The sequence below is a fragment of the Narcine bancroftii genome, chromosome 13 (assembly GCF_036971445.1).
Source record: "Narcine bancroftii isolate sNarBan1 chromosome 13, sNarBan1.hap1, whole genome shotgun sequence".
Classification (NCBI taxonomy): Eukaryota; Metazoa; Chordata; class Chondrichthyes; order Torpediniformes; family Narcinidae; genus Narcine; species Narcine bancroftii.
Window position 1 is genome coordinate 22,264,529 of NC_091481.1, and position 20,693 is coordinate 22,285,221.

Genomic DNA, 20,693 nt, shown 5'->3' on the forward strand with positions numbered 1-20,693 from the left:
AGAACACTCAAACAGCACAAGGTAGTTGTGAAACACCAATCAAGGGTGTCTGGCCAAAATATGAAAGTGCCCCTGATAAGTGAAGTTCAAGAAGCAGCCTCAGCCTTGTTCGGCGCTCACTAAGTTATCGATATCCAAGCCTTATGGACAAAACTCTGTATATCAATTGAGCAACACAAGCTTGCAAATCAAGGGTGTATGGTTTGAACTTCGTTGGATCTTCAGTTATTCCCCAAGTCTGAACCAAGAAAAGACAGAGCTCCACAAGAGCTTGGTTGTTCCAATCTTAACTGTTCAAAATGACATCCAAGCATTTGACAGTTCAGCTGAATGGCAAGACAAAATAATGGTTTCCATGTGGACTTCAGATAAGTGGAGGCAAAAAAAACAAACATTAGTGGGAGTGTAATGCCCCACAGCTTATCATACAAAAATAAATAAAATTAAATTCCGTATTTCTCTTGGGAGAGCAGAGAAAGAAGTATTATGTAGCGACAATGTTTCACCTCTGTAATAGAGATGATAGGACAATGAAGGCAACACGATATAAAGAAAGGGGTTAAGTTATCCCTGAAGAATTTAAAGGAGAATAGGGACACGACTCAGGTCAGAAAGCAAGACCGCTGCACAATGAAAGTAAGAGTGGAAAGGACCTGGAAGCACAATGGAAGTAAGAGTGGAAAGGACCTGGAAGCACAATGGAAGTAAGAGTGGAAAGGACCTGGAAGCACAATGGAAGTAAGAGTGGAAAGGACCTGGAAGCACAATGGAAGTAAGAGTGGAAAGGACCTGGAAGCACAATGGAAGTAAGAGTGGAAAGGACCTGGAAGCACAATGGAAGTAAGAGTGGAAAGGACCTGGAAGCACAATGGAAGTAAGAGTGGAAAGGACCTGGAAGCACAATGGAAGTAAGAGTGGAAAGGACCTGGAAGCACAATGGAAGTAAGAGTGGAAAGAAACTGGAAGCACAATGGAAGTAAGATTGGAAAGAACCTGGAAGCACAATGGAAGTAAGATTGGAAAGAATCTGGAAGCACAATGGAAGTAAGATTGGAAAGAACCTGGAAGCACAATGGAAGTAAGAATGGAAAGGACCTGGAAGCACAATGGAAGTAAGAGTGAAAAGGACCTGGAAGCACAATGGAAGTAAGAGTGGAAAGGACCTGGAAGCACAATGGAAGTAAGAATGGAAAGGACCTGGAAGCACAATGGAAGTAAGAGTGGAAAGAACCTGGAAGCACAATGGAAGTAAGATTAGAAAGAACCTGGAAGCACAATGGAAGTAAGATTGGAAAGAACCTGGAAGCACAATGGAAGTAAGAATGGAAAGGACCTGGAAGCACAATGGAAGTAAGAGTGAAAAGGACCTGGAAGCACAATGGAAGTAAGAGTGGAAAGGACCTGGAAGCACAATGGAAGTAAGAATGGAAAGGACCTGGAAGCACAATGGAAGTAAGAATGGAAAGGACCTGGAAGCACAATGGAAGTAAGAGTGGAAAGGATCTGGAAGCACAATGGAAGTAAGAATGGAAAGGACCTGGAAGCACAATGGAAGTAAGAATGGAAAGGATCTGGAAGCACAATGGAAGTAAGAATGGAAAGGACCTGGAAGCACAATGGAAGTAAGAATGGAAAGGACCTGGAAGCACAATGGAAGTAAGAGTGGAAAGGACCTGGAAGCACAATGGAAGTAAGAGTGGAACGGACCTAGAAGCACAATGGAAGTAAGAGTGGAAAGGACCTGGAAGCACAATGGAAGTAAGAATGGAAAGGACCTGGAAGCACAATGGAAGTAAGAGTAGTGGAAAGGACCTGGAAGCACAATGGAAGTAAGAATGGAAAGGACCTGGAAGCACAATGGAAGTAAGAGTGGAAAGAACCTGGAAGCACAATGGAAGTAAGATTAGAAAGAACCTGGAAGCACAATGGAAGTAAGATTGGAAAGAACCTGGAAGCACAATGGAAGTAAGAATGGAAAGGACCTGGAAGCACAATGGAAGTAAGAGTGAAAAGGACCTGGAAGCACAATGGAAGTAAGAGTGGAAAGGACCTGGAAGCACAATGGAAGTAAGAGTGGAAAGGACCTGGAAGCACAATGGAAGTAAGAGTGGAAAGGACCTGGAAGCACAATGGAAGTAAGAATGGAAAGGACCTGGAAGCACAATGGAAGTAAGAGTGGAAAGGACCTGGAAGCACAATGGAAGTAAGAATGGAAAGGACCTGGAAGCACAATGGAAGTAAGAGTGAAAAGGACCTGGAAGCACAATGGAAGTAAGAGTGGAAAGGACCTGGAAGCACAATGGAAGTAAGAATGGAAAGGACCTGGAAGCACAATGGAAGTAAGAGTGGAAAGAACCTGGAAGCACAATGGAAGTAAGATTAGAAAGAAACTGGAAGCACAATGGAAGTAAGATTGGAAAGAACCTGGAAGCACAATGGAAGTAAGAATGGAAAGGACCTGGAAGCACAATGGAAGTAAGAGTGAAAAGGACCTGGAAGCACAATGGAAGTAAGAGTGGAAAGGACCTGGAAGCACAATGGAAGTAAGAATGGAAAGGACCTGGAAGCACAATGGAAGTAAGAATGGAAAGGACCTGGAAGCACAATGGAAATAAGAGTGGAAAGGACCTGGAAGCACAATGGAAGTAAGAATGGAAAGGACCTGGAAGCACAATGGAAGTAAGAATGGAAAGGACCTGGAAGCACAATGGAAGTAAGAGTGGAAAGGACCTGGAAGCACAATGGAAGTAAGAGTGGAAAGGACCTGGAAGCACAATGGAAGTAAGAGTGGAAAGGACCTGGAAGCACAATGGAAGTAAGAATGGAAAGGACCTGGAAGCACAATGGAAGTAAGAGTGGAAAGGACCTGGAAGCACAATGGAAGTAAGATTGGAAAGAACCTGGAAGCACAATGGAAGTAAGAATGGAAAGGACCTGGAAGCACAATGGAAGTAAGAGTGAAAAGGACCTGGAAGCACAATGGAAGTAAGAGTGGAAAGGATCTGGAAGCACAATGGAAGTAAGAATGGAAAGGACCTGGAAGCACAATGGAAGTAAGAATGGAAAGGACCTGGAAGCACAATGGAAGTAAGAGTGGAAAGGACCTGGAAGCACAATGGAAGTAAGAGTGGAACGGACCTAGAAGCACAATGGAAGTAAGAGTGGAAAGGACCTGGAAGCACAATGGAAGTAAGAATGGAAAGGACCTGGAAGCACAATGGAAGTAAGAGTAGTGGAAAGGACCTGGAAGCACAATGGAAGTAAGAGTGGAAAGGACCTGGAAGCACAATGGAAGTAAGAGTGGAAAGGACCTGGAAGCACAATGGAAGTAAGAGTGGAAAGGACCTGGAAGCACAATGGAAGTAAGAGTGGAAAGGACCTGGACGCACAATGGAAGTAAGAGTGGAAAGGACCTGGAAGCACAATGGAAGTAAGAATGGAAAGGACCTGGAAGCACAATGGAAGTAAGAGTGGAAAGGACCTGGAAGCACAATGGAAGTAAGAGTGGAAAGGACCTGGAAGCACAATGGAGGTGTCACAGGAGTACCGGCACTCAATCTTTTATCTTAAACCTTCGGGACCAGACACTTTTCGGAATTCTTCTGATAATAATAGTAATGGCAGTACATTAAGTGATTGCGCGGATTTCAGTTTTGCACAGTACAAGGGCACTCCAACTTGTAAGGTCTATAGACAAAGTGAGGGGGGGGGGGAAAGTGGGTGCTGGACAGGAGGGGAGTTGCGGAGACACTGGACTGAGGGGGTGTAGTAAATGAAGGGAGATAAAAGATAGACCATAAAATTACTAGTGTACTTTTTTGCATAATAATGCAGTCAACTTTGTTACACCTTTGAAACATCTCAGCTGTTGACTTTTTGCAAGCACTGCCAATCTTAACTTTTGTGTGCCTGAAGCATTTGCACACTCAATGTCTTGAGCATTCTTGAAATCTGATGGTGCCCTTTCAACCTTCATTAATGTTTTTCTAAGGACATAATACCAGTAGAGCCATTTCACCAACATTGTAAATTTGCTATGGATGCAAGTTTTCATCACATACCATCTTGGCAAAAGCTTTTCACCACAGATTTTCACCTATTCAACTCCTTAAATTTCTGCCAACCTTGTGAATATTCACACTCGCCTTCAAGGTTCAGTTCTTCAAAGAATTTTCTAGCTTGTTTCACAAAAAGCAAACCAGTCAATGATATACATTCATTTCTTCGTTGTCAAACCCACCCAATCAGCACACGGTCACGATCTGCTTTTTTTTTGTCTGATACTTGTCAGCAGTATTTATCAAGATGAAGGATGTTGATGATGTCAGGGAAGAGGATGTTGGAATTTAGGAGGAGGTATGTGTATTGGGAAAGATCAAAGTGGATAAGTCTTAAGGGCCTGATGGGGTCTATTGAAGGATCCGAGAAATAGTTATTTTCTTTAAGCAGTAGTGAGGTGTTAGAAGATTGGAGAATAGACATTGTGGTTCCAATCTTCAAGGAAGTGCAATGGAGACGAAGGAGGAAATTATAGGCTATTAAACCAATAGTGTTGGGAAATTTTTGTGAAAAATTCTCATGGAATGGATTTGCATAACTTTGAAGAATGATTGTTTTCCTATTTTTCATTACTATCAAACTTCAACAACTTATCTTTCTACTTCAAGTCAGACATGGTGGTAGTTGCTACACCATGATCTTCATTAAGTCTCTGCACAGACACACCAGGATCAAGCTTTTCCAATAACTCTTTCTCTGCTATCGATAATGACAGACGCTTCCTTTTCTGCTTCTGTTACGCATAGGGGACTCTGCAGCTCTTCTTAACATTTTCACCGTGTTCAAATTTCATGAGCAACAGAGGCGCATCTGACGGGTCGGAACACGGAGACCACAGCGGTGGACAGGGTGGGACTCGTCAGGTAACGTTTGGCACTAAACGCGAGCTTTGGTGTGCGAATGTTCAGTTTTCGGAGGTTTTGCTTTTCAGAGTTCCATCCAAGCACATTTGGAACACGTGTTTCAAGCATCAAACCCTCAAATGATTCATTATTTAAAAATTTAAGTTCAAGAAATGGGAGGGTAAAATGGAATCAAATGATAATGGGGAGAGTTGAGGAGCATGTGGAAGAAAGTTTGATGGAAGATGATGAGTAATGTTAGTAAATAGAGAAACAAAGGCCTCAGATGCTAGGGTAAAAACAATACTGGAGAAACTGAGCAGGTCAAACAGTGTACTTTACTTCAACTATGATGTTGTGTTTTACCTCCGATCCTGGAATTTTGAATACACTGCAATAAGCTGGAGGGACTTAACAAGTCTGGCAGTATCCATGGGAAGAATGACCAGTAAATATTGTGTGCCAGGACCCTTTTGTAAAGACCACCTTAACTGAACCAAAACCAGATCTATCTTTAATGCTGCCTGACTTGAGTCTGGGCAAACTATGAAGTAATGGAATCTTTTGGTGTAGGTCATCCAGCATTGGGACTTATTGAATAAAATGAAATACCGCTGATGCCAGAAATCTAAGAACAGAAAAATGCTGGAAAAAATGTGTGTAAAGTGGCTTTCATGTAAAAAGAACCAGTCAACGTTTCAGGTCTGTGCCCCTTTATCAGATTTGGAGATGAGGGTCAAATGCTTAAATTTCATGGAGACAACATCCATTGCCTTCCCTTTAATCATTTTTGTCACATTGCCCAAATACTCAAATCATGGAGAGACAGGATTTCCCCTGTACAACCCCATGCCAACTATCCCCAATAAGACAATCATTCTTCAAAGTTATGCAAATCCATTCCATGAGAATTTTTCACAAAAATTTCCCAATACTATTGGTTTAATAGCCAAATAATTTCCTCATTCGTCTCCATTGCACTTCCTTGAAGAATGGAACCACAATGTCTATTCTCCAATCTTCTGACACCTCACTACTGCTATTTCTCGGATCCTTCAATAGACCCCATCAGGCCCCTTAAGACTTATCCACTTTGATCTTTCCCAATATACATACCTCCTCCTAAATTCCCACATCCTCTTCCCTGACATCATCAACATCCTTCATCTTGATAAATACTGCTGACAAGTATTAATTTAAGACCTCAATCACTTCCTCTACATACAAATTCCTTTCTTTGTCCTTCAATGGACTTAACCTTTCCCGCACTAACCCTTTTAAAAAAAGAATTTATTCACAATAAATCATTCCAAAACATTTAAAGTCTCTTTGCACTGAGTTTCACGTCAATGTACATTGTTACATTCATTTTCTATTTACAGTAGCGGCATTTCCACCTCTGTAGCACCTTGTTGCTACTTCCTCCTCCATTGTCTGAGGAGATTCCCCCTCAATCTCAGCCCTCAATGCCCAGTAATGGAAGGACTCCAAACTGCTCTTTCCCCTCATCACCCTCACACTGGTAATGAGGCATTCTGCTAGACTAATTTTTAAAAAACCAAAAATATACTTTATTGACAATAATTTACAAACAAGAAAAAGTTCAAGACTTTTTAAAACAATAATAATGTCAGTCATATCTATATATTCTCAAAGTACATATTACATTTGTTCTCTCAATAACTCAACACTCAATGAGTGGACTCTTGACTGCAGTCCTTCCCCAAGCCTCGATGCATCCTTCAGTACATACCCCTGCCACTTGTAATGTGGCAATCAGCAACATTCATGGACTGACATCTCAGTCTGCTTAAAGACCAACAGATTTCGGGCAAACCAAAGAGCATCTTCCACAGGTTTGATGATCTTGCAGCAGTTCTGCATGTTGGACTCAGAATGCATCCCATTGACCAGAGAATCCTTTGCAATGCTGCCACTGGGGATGAACCATTTCAAGGACCCTTGCATCCTTCTCCACACACCATTAGCAAATCTGCATTCAGCAAGGAAGTGGGTGACATTCTCCACTCCACTGCAGTCATCTCAAGGGTAACATGTGAAGAGGGTGATATTCCAGTGGTACAGAAGGACTCTTCTCACAGCCAACCAGGCCAAGTTCTGGTGTTTGTTCATAAGCCGTGGCGAGGAGGCATTCTGCCAGATGACCTGGACATTCTGCTCAAGGAACCACCCCACCAGATTCATCGAGTCCTCATCTCAGTTTCTGCGGGAGGTTCCATGCTGACCACTGCCTGATGGCCTTGTGATCAAAGATGTTGTTCTGGAAAAACTTTTCCATGAAGAATAGGTGGTGTGGCAAAGTCCAGCTGACTGGAACATTGCACGCCAACCAAGCCAAGCCTACACTTCACAACACCTGGGACAGGTAGAACCTCAGCACATAGTGGCACTTGTTGTCCTCATACTTTGGTTCCACAGCCTGATGCAGCCAGACGTGAAGGTAGTCATCAGGATGAGGGCCACATTGGGTACACCTTGGCCCCCATTGCCCTTGTACATGGCACCCCTTCAGAACCTATCAATTTTGGACTCCCACATGAATTGGAAAACTACACTGGTAACCACCAAGGCAGAGATGTGGGGAATGGGCCATGTACAGCAGCACCAAGAGCACCTCGCATCTGATGACCAGGTTCTTTCCATTATTGAGAGCGCCGTGCCCATAGACCCAATTTTTGGTGAATCTTTGCAATCTGCTTCAACCAATTTTTGTTACGCTCCTCAGCCCATCCAAACCAGATCCCCAGCACCTTCAGGTAGTCAGATCAGACTGTGAAGGGGGATGGTGGACTGATTTGGCCAAAGAATATTGCCTCACTCTTTTTCCGGCTTACCTTGGCACCCTATACAGACTCAAATTGCCCACAAATGCTGGTCAGTCTCCAGACCAAAGGTGTATCTGAACAGAAGACAGTAACATGGTCCATGTACAGGGAGTCCTTAATCAGAGTGCCTTCACTGTCTGGCTAAATCAGTCTTGATGCTCTCATCATTCCTGGGGAATTCAACAAAGGGCTCTCTGTAGCACACAAATAAGACTGGAGACAACAGACAGCCTTGCCTAAATCCAGAATTCTGCCAGTCTACCCTCTCGCTCCTTATACAAGTACAAAATACTTTGTGATTCTGACTTGCTAAGGGCATTTCAAGATCCTTTTAGGTCTCCTAATTCCCACAAGTTCTTGAGCTTTTCTAACATCATTTTGGGAATAATCAAAATACAAGATATCCTAATAAATAGTTATTGACAAGTACAGCATCCAGCAATTCAATTCACATTATCATGCAATACAAATTAAACTATTTTTTTTTTAATTCACACCTACTTTGTATGTAAAAGAGGATCAAATGGAGGATGCTGAGCTCCATAAACATGTTGTATGCTGCAAAGTAAAATTGACAAAATCAGTCCAAGGTAAATCACAGGAAATCAAACACCAAATTTTGCTATACAATCACATTTCAGACCATCATAATTAATATTTATGTACACCACAAACTGATTGATTGATCGTTACCCAACAGCCCAAGAAAGCATTCTATTACACGTTGCCATTCTCATCTTTGCTCAAAAGTTTCAGACTAGGTTTAGTTTTCACCAAATACATGTCTTTTTGGCCTTCTCACTCCAAATCATAAGTTTCCACCAATCAGTGTTCTGAAATCAATTTGCTATAAATTACAAGTTAATGCAATTTTATTTTAAAATAACTCTAGATAACCCCAAGTTTTAAAATTAATGCAACTTCAAATGCAGGAATCAAGTACAATGTTCCATTTTCCCCAGGTGATTTCTTTCAAATTACTACTACTCAGGGCTCCATTAAATCTATCAAAATAGTGCTTTACAAATGCAAGTTTTTTGCTTTCCCAATAACAATACCAAAGGAATAGAAATCAAACATGAACAAAATGTGGAACTCATCCTTTCACTGAGGTTGGATATCCTACAGCAAGCAAGCTTCCAACCTTCGAAGCCTTTCCACCATTTGTAGCATAGATGAGAAATGGGCTCCAAGAATTTCAAATTAATTCAAACTCAGGACAAAGCAACCCACCCAATTGGCACCCTATCCATCACCCTCAACAGTCATTCGTGCAAAATGTTTGCAACATGCAGCTGTAAAATGCTCTGGTTCTTCATCAATGTCACCAAAAGACAATCTCCAGCACCGGGAAAGACATGGGCTACAATCTGATTGCTCCTCAAAGTCACATAACCACGTCCAACCAAAGGTGTGAGATTCTTTTTCCTGCGGGCAAGGCAGAATTACCACTAATTGGTAGTGCAAGAAAATAACCGTACACAGCGTGAACATGTAATCAAAGAAATGCAAACAACTGAATATTCAATACAGAAAGGAAAACAAAAATCAATGAAATACCAAAGTAGAAATCTTTCTTTCCTGATGGTAGCAACAATAACAGAGTATGTGCTGAGTGGTGTGGACCGTCATGGCTGCTGCTGCTCTCTGACAGCAGTGTTCCCTGTGAATATTCAATGGTGGGGAGGGTTTTTAACCAGTAAAGTCCGGGGCTGAGTCCACCATCTTTTGTGGGGCTTTACGCTCGGGGTATTGGTGTCCCCATACCAGTCTGTGATGCAGCTGGTCAGCACACATCTGTAGAAATTTGCCAGGGTTTCCGATGAAACCTCCGAGGTAGTGGGGGCACTGACCTGCTTTCTTCATGATGCCATTCATGTGTTGGGTCCAGGAAAGATCCTCCAAGAATTGCTCCCCCTCGCCACATCAGACCCTTCAATGATCACTGGATCATACACATCCGGATTACGATCCAGCACAGCCAGCCGACTACTCCATCCGGACTAGATGCTTTCCTCAGATTCAGTCTCCTGAAGGCAGTCAGCACGTCATCCTCAAATACAGGCAGGAGATGATCACCGTGGTTCTTTCTTGCTCTTGGTCAAATCAGGCATAAGAGACATCGAGTTTGTCTGGGAGTGAAGCTTTGCCAGCTCCTACTGAACCGGATTTAGGTTTGTCGCAGGTTATGTCATTTAGGCCCTACCACAACTGTCAGGTATCCTCTGCAGTTTCCATTTTCATGCAGAAACTCCATTTTTCCTGGAAGATGGCTTTCCCTTGGTCATATCAGCTCCTTCTGTAGTGATCTCAATCCCAATTTCCAGACTTAACTGCTTGTGGTCTGACTTCTCAGCAGGTTCTGGATTTCATTATTTATCCAGGGCTTCTAGTTTGTGGAAAACCTTGAACAATATGGTGGGGGTACACTCTTTCACAGCTATTTAGATGAAGTCTGTGACAGTCCTACTGCAATCATTCAGATCCTCAGCAGAGTCCTCAAACACCGCCAAATCTACTGATGCGAGGAAGTCCTGTAACCATTCTTCAGACTCCTTCAACCACCTTCCAGCTGTCCTGATCTCTGGAGCCCCCTCTTTTTAGGCACTGTCTGTGTGAAGGCAGAAAAAGCACTGCCTGGTGATCAGACTTTCCAAAATGCAGTCTCAGGAAAGAACAGTAGGCTTCCTTATCTTATAGCAGTGACACTGTGCTGGGACCTCTGGCACAGCAGGTTACATGCTAATAGTAGTTGGGCAGGGTTTTCTGAGTCAGGCCTGGTTGCAGTCTCCGACTAAGATTTGTATTACATCGGGGTGGGCTGTTTCTTGATTACTGATCACATTCAGCTCTGCAAGTGCCCATTTGTAAACAACATCAGGAGGGATACAAACTCCGGTGAGAATCACTGATGGGGTAGATGGGAAGGGTCTGCATTTAATCTAGATTTGCTCTAAGGCAGTAGAGCAGAAGGTCGACATAACCCCAGCGTCTGCGCAACAGCCCTGCAAAAAGGGTAGCAGATACAGCCCAGTACATCATAAACCTCTTCCCATCATCACGAAAATCTACAGAGAACGTTCTCATCAGAGAACAGCAGTGATCATCAAGGATTCATACCACCCAGCAAAGGCTCTGTTCTCTCTGCTGCCATCAGGAAAGATGTAGAGGTGCCACAAGACTCGCACCACCAGGTTCAGAAACGGTTGCTCCCCCTCCATCAGACTCCCAAATAGAATCAGATTCATATCAAGACTCTGCACATTATTAATGTCTTGTTTTCTGTATTGCCATTTGCTTACATTTCTTTTCACAAGATATAGAAGCAAGGGGTGTGTTTTGGTTGAGCTCTCTGTGAAGAGTATCAAAAAGACTATTAAAATCTCAAAATCAAGAATTTTTTCATTAAAAATGGATAAAGCAAGTACCAAGAGACCAAGGTAGCAAAAAAAAAAACAAAAGCTGAGGAAGTTCTACTCAGCCAGGAACGTCGAACAAAAGTCTGAAAGAGTGGCCTCCGGACCAGCAGAGCTGGAGAGTCAGGACAAGAACTAAACATTATCCTTGAGAAAATACAGGCGTCAAAACTGTAGTGAGAGACATGTTAAATAGGATGATTGAAATTAAAGAAATGGTTGAAGATTTAATGCAAAGAATGACCCAAGTAGAAACAGACTTGGTAAATTCACAAGGTAAACTAAAAGCTATGAAAAAAAATGTGAAGAAGTGGGAGGTGGGCAGATCAACCACATGGAGAATTTTAACAGACTAAATAATATTTGAATTATTGGGCTGGAAAAAAAAAGGGATCAGGGAGAGATCCAGTGAACTTATTTGAAACATGAATTCCACAAGTGTTGAACAAATTCAAAGAAAAATTTCATATCAAAAGGGCCAGAAGAGACGGCGATCAGCGAAACAAAAACTAAAAACTAAAATTTTCGAAAAAGCAGAAGGAGGTTAATCTGCCCATCAAATCTTTCCTGCCATTTCATCATGAGCTGATCCATCCTCCCACTCACCCCCACTCCTCCCCATAACCTTTGAAGACCTGACTAATCAAATATGTGCCAATCTCTGCCTCAAATACGCCAAACGACCCCACTTCCACAGCGACCTGCAGCAAGTCCCACAGACTCCCTACTCCCCAATTAAAGAAATTTTTCCTCATTTGTTTTGAATTTACACCCTTTTGTCCTGAAGTTGTGACCTCCTGTCAGAGACTCTCCTTCCTTTGGAAACAACCTTGCGATATCTACTCTGTCCAGGCCTTTCAGCATCCAAAATGTCTCTGGAGGTTCCAGCCTCATCCTTCTTTACTCCAACAAGTAGACTCCAAGAGCTGACAAACATTGAGTACAGTTTGCACTACCAATAGGCAGAAACTAACTGGCATTCAGGAAAATGAATCTCAGGGTTGTGTGAGGTCATGCATGTACTCTGACAATAAATTTGAACGATATACCTGTACTCCAAAATCCCTCTGCTGCACACACCCTTCAGATCTCTCTCTGCTGCACTCATCTCCCAGATCCTCACCATTCACTACATTTGTCATACCCACATTAGACCTCCAAAAATGCAACACCTCATATCTACAACTTGTTCAACCTTCTCCATCAAGTTATTAAAACTTTCAATTAACAATTAAATTACAGAATGCAAAGAGGAGGAAAGGTCCACAGAAGATAGATGAACTGAGGAGCCATAAAAAAAAATCAGGCAGCTGGAGCTGGGTTCACCCTCCCCAAACTTGCTGCATCTGATTTTGTTCTTCCCCCTTTGTCTGCTTTCACCCATCAATCTCCTGCCAGTCTTCCAATCTCTCCCTTTCTATTCTTTGCATCCTGTGCAGCCCCTTGCCTCATTGGCACCTTAATCTATTTGGGTCTCCTGCATTATAACTTGTACAACACTGAGCACAAGTTTGAGAGTAGCCTCCGTCTCTACATGGCTGAAACCAAGTGCAGATCAGTTGAAGCTTCAATTAACACCTTTGCCCGGTCCCCAAATCTGTCCTTGACTTTCTACTTTAGCGTTGGCCATTTTAATTCCCGATTCTCATACATCTGTCAACAGCCTCCTCCTTTGCCAGAGTGAAGGCAAACACAAACTTGAAATGCAGCATCAAATACTCCACCTGGTAGTCCACAACCTGACAGCATGAACAATGAATTTTCCAAATTCAAGTAACCTGCTGGATCTTTTCTCATCCACCTTGACCTTCCCATTTATGCTCATTTCAACCTCCACCCCTGTTTTCCAGTTCCTTTCTCTTTCACCTCTTCCACTTGCACATCCCTTCTCCCACTGCTCCCATCGAGCTACCATCCCTTCCTGGCAAGGTTCCACTAATCTTCCTTCAGTAACAGTCTCCACATTTACCCTTTCTCCCCATCTGACCCTTTTTTGTCCAACCTTTGCTGTCTCTCAACACCACCTCTCCCACTTGCCATCGACACGACCATCATCCTTCCCCACCCTCTTCTAACCACCAATCATCCAGACACATCCCCTCTCTTTGAAATGCCCATTTTTATTTTCTCCTCAAAACCGCCTGAAGACTGATGAGAGAAGGAACAATTTCCATCCACAACATTGCCCATTTCCTTCCTCTAACAGTTTAGATTTTGCTTCAGAGTAAAACGGACAGAAAATTACTCACTTCTTACTCTTCCTGATGGCCAAATTCCCCATGCCTCTGGAGCAGCCATCTCCAGGGGGCTGCTTTTCAGAAAATTCCTTGCCTCCCAACATTCTGAAAGACTCCAGCTCATGAAGCTCCAAGCCAAGCACAAACAATTGGAGACATTTTCCTACAGGTCTCCTCGGACACACAAAATGCCTTGAAGTTCCCACATGGCCCAAGAATTGGAAGCAAAAGGTCTCAGCTGGCATCCATAATATTAGTGTCTGCCTAAAATAATCATTTTAAGTCAGGCCTTTTGTTTTCACCACTCAGATCCCACTCCTCTTTTGGAAAGCTCACTCATTATAAACCATCAGAACAGCACCTGCCACAATTCCACCAAGTTAACCATATACAGCACAGAACAGGCCAGTTCGGCCCTACTAGTCCATGCCGTAGCAAATCCCCACCCTCCTAGTCCCACTGACCAGCACCCAGTCCATACCCCTCTAGTCCCCTCCTATCCATGTAACGATCCAGATGTTCCCCAATGACATTCAATCCATTTAAGATCTTACAATAAATCTTTAAAGTTTTTTTTTTAAAAAGGCTCACATTACAAACCAAAAATTCCCAAAACATTAAGTCACAGACAAATTGCATCACATGCCCCAAATTTCTCAATCTTATTAGGTTGAAGAAAAATGCAGTCTCCTAAATGAGGCTTTGGTTACCTCTGGAAATCCCCTGCAACTTCAGATTATTGCATAGGTTTCATCCCAAATTAGGGGTCTCTACAAAAGGTGTTCAAATTCTGAAAGCCTAATCATGGAAAAATAATTTTATAAACCACCCACAGATTAGAAAAGAATTACAAAGAATGGGAAATCCAAGGGGAAAAGATGAAAAATCAGCATTGCCAAATAAAAATGTGCAGACTACGAAGACCAAAGGATGATAAATCAGTGCATTGGAGACAGTGGCCTCTGACACAGGTCTGACAAGGAAGTGCCTGCAGATATAGTAGATGCACTGTTGCTGATCTACCAATATCCCTTGAATATCAAACTTTCTAAACAAATGGAAAAACAATACTATGGGGCCAAAGAGAAAACTTACAAGTAGACACTATGCCTACCATTTGATGATGGAGAATCTTAGGATGCAACAGAATACCTATAACCAAAGTATATTCCTGTTAGAAGCAATGAAAGTAAGGATGGGGGCAACCAGCCTTTGATAACTAAGGAAAAAAAGAAGATATTAAACAAAAAGCTCATGCCTACAAAGTTGCCAAGAGCAATGGTAAAATAGATTGGGAAACTTTACAAAGGAACAAAGAACCCTGAAGCGATTAATGCAGAGAGGAAAGATAGATTGTGAAAAAAGATTAGCATAAAATATAAAAACGGACAGTAAAAGCATTTGTTTTTAATTATTGAAAGCAGAACGGGGGTGACTAAAGTGAAGGTTGGTCCTTTGGAAGAAGGGGGAGTTGATATTGGATAATGAGGAAATGGTTGAGGCTTTGAATTATGATTTTGTGTTAGACTGTAAAGTGAAGGACATATCTACCATGCCAAAGGCAAATGCTTTGGATGCGATGGAAGAGGAGGATGTAATCACAATCACTAAAGAGGTAGTACAGAAAAAAACTTTGGCCTTCAAAGACTGTCAAGACCACTGGTCCTGATGGAATACATCCCAGGGCCCTGAGAGGAATGGCAGTAATGGAGGCTTTGGTCATTATTTACCAAAATTCTCTGGACTGGGCAGGTCCTGGCAGTTTGGAAAACGCCAAATGTCATATAACTTTTCCAAAAAAAAATAGTTGGCAAAAGACAGGGAACGATATGCCAATTAGTTTAACATCTGTATTTAGGAAAATTATTGAAACCATCATTAAAAAACAAATAAGGCATCTGAAGCGAGAAGGGATCCATCAGACAGACTAAACACGTTTATCTGGATTTCCAGAAGGCATTCAACAAGGTGTTGTGCATAGAAGACTTGAACATAAGACAAGAATGCATAGAGTTAGGGGAGATGTATTAGCATAGAATATGATTGATTAACCAACAGAAAGCAGAGTTGGTTGGCAATCAGTGGTGAGTGAGGTACCACAGGTGTCAGTGCTGGGTCCACAACAGTTCATGATGTACATTAATGATCTTGAAGAGGGGACAGTGTGTAATGTATCCCAAGTTTGTTGAGGACACCAAATTGAGTGGGGAGGCAAATTGTGCAGAGCATATGGAGAGTCTGCAGAGAGATACTGATGTCAAGTGAGGAGCAAAGGTCTGCAAGGTGGAGTACAATATTGACAAATGTGAGGCTATCCATTTTGGAAGGAAAAATGGAAAATCAGAATATTATTTTAATGGCAAGCAATTCCAGCAAGCTGTCGTGCAGAAGGACCTGGCAGTGTTTGTGCATGAATCACAAAAGGTTGGTTTGCAGTCGTAGTGGGCTATCAAGAAAGTAAATGGAATGTGTGCCTTCATTGATTGAGGGATAGGAGCAGGGAGGTTATGCTGCAACTTTACAAGGTACTGATGAGGCCACATTTAGAATAGTGTGTGCACTTCTGGTCTCCTTACTTGAGGAAGGATGTACTGGCTTTGGTGGTGATGCAGAAGTGATTCACCAAATTGAGGGGGTTACCTACGAGAGATTGAGTCATCTGAGATGGTACTCATTAGAATTTAGAAGAATGAGGGGGGGGGAGGATCTTATAGAAAAATAAAAAAATTATGAAAGGTATAGGTAAGAGAGAGGCAAGTTGTTTCCATTGATAGGGTAGACCAGAATTGGGGACAGAACCTCAGGATCCAGGATCACTGATTTAGGATGGAGACAAGGAAGAACTGCCTTTCCACCTCAGAGGGTGGGAGATTGCTGTCCATTGAAGCAGTGGAGGCTAGCTTAGTGAATATATTGAAGACAAGGTTGGATAGACTTTTACAAAGGGACGTATGGAAAAGCCAGGTAGGTTGGAGATGAGCCTTTCATCAGATCATCCATGATCTCATTGAATGGTGGAGCGGGCCCGATGGCCTACTTCTGCTCTTATTTCTTATGGTCTTACTTTATTAAAAATTGAAACAGCTGGAATCAATCTGGTCCTAATAAAATGAAATTGTCTTTAGCAAATCTTTCCTCAGGGATGCAAACAGCAATGTGGACAAACAGGTAAAAATTATTGATGGTGGTGTTTGAATTTTAAAAAGCATAATTGAGGATAATGTAAAGCTGGAGCACCTCTTAGTGAAACAAAGCATCAAGTTGTCATTTTCACCCAAACAAACCATCATCAGTAGGCTTTTACAATCTATTTTAATAATTTGATGATAGGACTGCTGACCTGAACTAAAAAGAATGGGAAAGTGAATTGTGAAGAGGATACAGAATCCACAAAGGGATACAAACAGATGTAGCATAATACTTTGATGGGCAAAATAGAAAGGCAGATTATTTACAAGGTGCTGGACTACAAAAATCTTCCCAAAAACCTAATGTCCCAAAACAAAGAAAGCATACAGCAAATAACCAGGAAGACAATGGGATCTGGGCCTTGCATTACAGTTGGATGGAGTAGAAAAACCTGAGAAATTTTCATACAAAGCAATGGAAAGACCAAACTTGGAGTCAACCCTTATCATTGAGGGAGTAAGTTTCACTTCATTAATTCCAGGAATGAAAGAGGTTATTTTATGAGAAATCATGAAATTGTCTTGAGTTTAAGAGCAAGTTTCCATTAACAAATATAAAATTCTTAAAAGGGTTGACAGATAGATGCTGCAAGGATATTTCCACTGTTGATGGATCTGGAACTATGGTTATGGCTACAGAATGAGGAGTGTTACAGATCCCAAGGACCCCAAAACCCAGCAGCAATAGAGATTCACCAAGATAAATGGTTAATTAAACAAAAGTTGCTTTTAATTTTCTTTAAACATAAAGACAGAATTAAACTTTAACTTATTACTATTAACTTAACTTCATCCCCTCCTAATTCTTAGCACACGTGCATGTAATGTGTACATGTTCAAAAAAGTCCTTTGATTCACAGTCCAATTTCACTTCTCATTCATCCAAGTTAACCGATATCTGGTAATTCTTATACCATGCACAGAATTTAACATTTATGAATTTTCACCAAGCTCTGGTGCTTAAGGTAATTGGTTAGGTTGGACAAACAAAAACCGATTTCCTCCAATCTGTAAAATCTGTAATTCAGTGTCTTGCTGCAGAAACTTGCCCCATCATGGGTTTTCCAAATGATAACCTCTTTTTCAGGTCACCACAGAGTTCCTCTTGTTTCCCTTATTTCAGAAGAAACACTCTAGCCAGCCATTTCTTCTTGTAAGGATTACAAGGGTTTTTCAACAAGCGGAACTTAGGATGCACAACCAATCTTCAAAAAGGGGTTTTCCATGCTTCCAAAAGCCACTGCAGAATTCAGTTCTCTCTCAAAGAAAGTCTGTTTGGTCTTTTCTCTCTCAGCTTGACCCCCTCTGAGAATAGCAAACTGAAACCAGCCAGGTTGCTGGACTGGAATCAGTTTCTACCTAGCCATCTGTTGCTTTCAAAACAATAGTCCAGTTACTCCACAGCATCAGTCCAATGAACACCTAACTTGTGAAGTCTCCATAGGCATCCTTCAAAGTTTCTGTAAAGTCACTGTGGACATGAAGTCTCCCTTTCAGCAAAGCTCTTACATTTTAAATGAGATGTCTTTTGTGAAGTGACCTACACACGAAACCTCCACAATCTCTTTTAAAGACATTTATATAATATAAAAAACATGTCACAGGAGTCATCTGCTCAAGACCAAGAGCTGAGGTTTCTCAACCTCAGAGCCTCGAAGACCAAGATCTTCACCATTTTCAAAGCCAAGAGAGATTTTACAGAAATCAAGTATTATTGTGACCAGACAGACAGAATGCAGGGAAAAGACCAAGATCAAATCAACCAAAATCTTACATATGGCAGGACAGGCTTGAAAAGCTGTCGACTTTACTCCTACATCATCTTTCTGTAACACCAGACATTATTGACATCCACAAAAAAGCTGCGGAGTTCATCTCCATCAGATAGCAAACAATTACAAATCTCCATGCAACAAAAGGGGTGAATTTTGCTCAAAGCCACGCATTCAACGTAACCAAAAACAGCTTCTTACCCTCCACCATCAGATTTCTAAACAATGAACCTTTGAACACTACCTCACTTTTTGGTCTTTTGCACTTATCTTGTATTTACAGAATTGTAATTTACAGCAATTTTCACCTGTAATGCACAATACTGCTGCCGCAATACAAGTTTTGTGACATAACCTCAATAACAATAAACGTGATTCTGAATGTTACTGGATTATGAAGATTTCAAAGGGTAAGGAATATACACAAAAACTGTTTCAATCACATTCCTTGAATACTCAAGTATTTTACCCATTTTGATTGAGTTAATAGGAGGGAGACTGAAGAGCTATCTAAAAATGGGCATCTGCATTCTTATGATAGGACAACAGTAACCATCGAGTTTGTACATACTTCACCCTTTCTAGCCCCCATAACATTTCCAAGTCTTTCCAATGTCTTTTGAATTCGCAGTTTTACTCGCTCGATCACTGACAAGCAATATCTTTGGCCATGACAGTCCCGAGTTCTAGAATTAATTAGGAAATACATCACAGAGCGCATCTTTTGGTCAATTGCATCAATATCTTTTGTGTTTGACAATGAATGATCTTTGGGTTCTTCAACCGCACTAAACACACTATGCGAACTAAACAAAAAAGAAAATTAGATAACTTGCTTCTCTTTTCTAACTTCCACTTCTGCAATGTTTCCTACAAGCCCTCGAGCAAAGTGCTTCTCACTCATTTGGGAAGAATACACCACATGCACATAGCATTCAGCTCGCACACAATTCACTCATTTGACTGGATGCCTGAAGTTTTGAAGTCTTCAAGTTAATGATAATTATAACTTTAGCAGCTTTGCAAGGAGCGTGGCGACTTTAAGGAGTCACTCAATTGCACTTTTAAGTTGGAAACTCAACCGGCGACAACGGCTGGCTGGACGAGCGGACGCATGGATGTCCGGCCGCCACCATTCACCTCGGTTCGGTCCGGCCGCCGAATAAACACGTCACGAACCTGCCTGGAACTTTGGCAACGTTCCGCTTCCAGAACTGTTTCTTCCCACCGTCACTGGCCATTATCCCCCTCGGAGTCAGAGTCCAATCCCACCAGGCAACAGCAGCCGGCAAGAGGCTTTCAACATTTAATCCACCGGACAACTGCCGGAGTCACTGTCACAGCAGCGCCATGTTCCATTCCCAAGAACCATCTTTCCTATTGGCTTGCATTTCCCAGGTAACCGCCTCACCAATTGGACGCTGTGTTCCGCCGATGTTCCCATCGACGGTCGGTGATGTCACAAAGAGGGCGGTGGGCTCTGTGACGTCAGTGTCATTTTGTGTCCAAATGCTGTTGCCTTTTAAGTGGGTTGGAAGTTCCCAGAAATTAACTTGAGAAGTTTTTATTTTATTTTGATTTTTATTAATTTCCATACAGAATAAAATTTAATTCATCTTTCCAGCATGCAGACTGACAAAAGCTGCCAAGGAAAGGCTCGAGTGCTTAAGGTCCAAAATTGAATCTAATTTTGAATGTTTAACATTCAACTTTGTTATGTGTCTGTAGAATAAATAATCTAAAATCTTCTTTGGAACTCTTCGGGATTGACGATGACTTGCTGTGTGGACTCAGTCGTGACTATTAACACCAATGTGTAAACCCCGCACTTCCACCGATGGAGCAGGAAGTGGTTTATAAGTAGAGGTGCAGTATTTCTTCAAGGAAGTTTTGAGTACAGTATATCCTTGAATCTTTTTCACTGTCCATTTGATCATTCATATGAGGTCACATAATTCTGGATCCAGAACAAGATTCAATGGAATATTGAGGTGAGCAAAGAAAGTGGTGAAAAGAACGGTTCAATAGTTAGTGGAGGGTTGTGGAATCAAACAAGACAAGGGTATACACAATCGGCAGCTTTGAAGACATAGCTCAGCCAACAGTAGAATCTTCTCAGTGATTTCATGTGGGGTCCCCATGTGCACTACTTGAATGCAAAATCTTGGTAAACATAACCACTGCTTTCAAAATGCACGTTCCCATCATAGGTTCAATGCAATATTTATTTTGATATCCCTCAGCAGTAACAATTTGCCACTAACTACAAAATCTGTCATTGTCTAAATCAATGCACCTACTCTCTGCCCATCCATGCTACCAAGAAAAAACAG

At 41.8% G+C, this 20,693-nt stretch overlaps 1 protein-coding gene across 19 annotated transcripts in view; it reads right to left on the reverse strand.

Annotated features, from left to right (window-relative positions):
- tbc1d22a (TBC1 domain family, member 22a) overlaps positions 1-19,804 on the reverse strand; it is a 227,141-nt gene extending 207,337 nt beyond the window's left edge. For 4 of the 19 annotated variants that reach the window (XM_069909529.1, XM_069909527.1, XM_069909525.1 and 1 more), the window contains exons 1-2: positions 19,197-19,497; positions 8,249-8,305 (exon numbers count right to left, since the gene is read on the reverse strand). In XM_069909529.1, coding sequence (XP_069765630.1) covers positions 8,249-8,305; positions 19,197-19,264 — 125 coding nt within the window. In that variant the 5' untranslated portion in view covers positions 19,265-19,497. Of the gene's footprint in view, positions 1-8,248; positions 8,306-19,196; positions 19,501-19,539 lie in introns of those variants that run through there. The other 15 variants (XM_069909536.1, XM_069909538.1, XM_069909532.1 and 12 more) reach the window with 10 other exon arrangements.
- Positions 19,805-20,693: the final 889 nt, after the last annotated feature.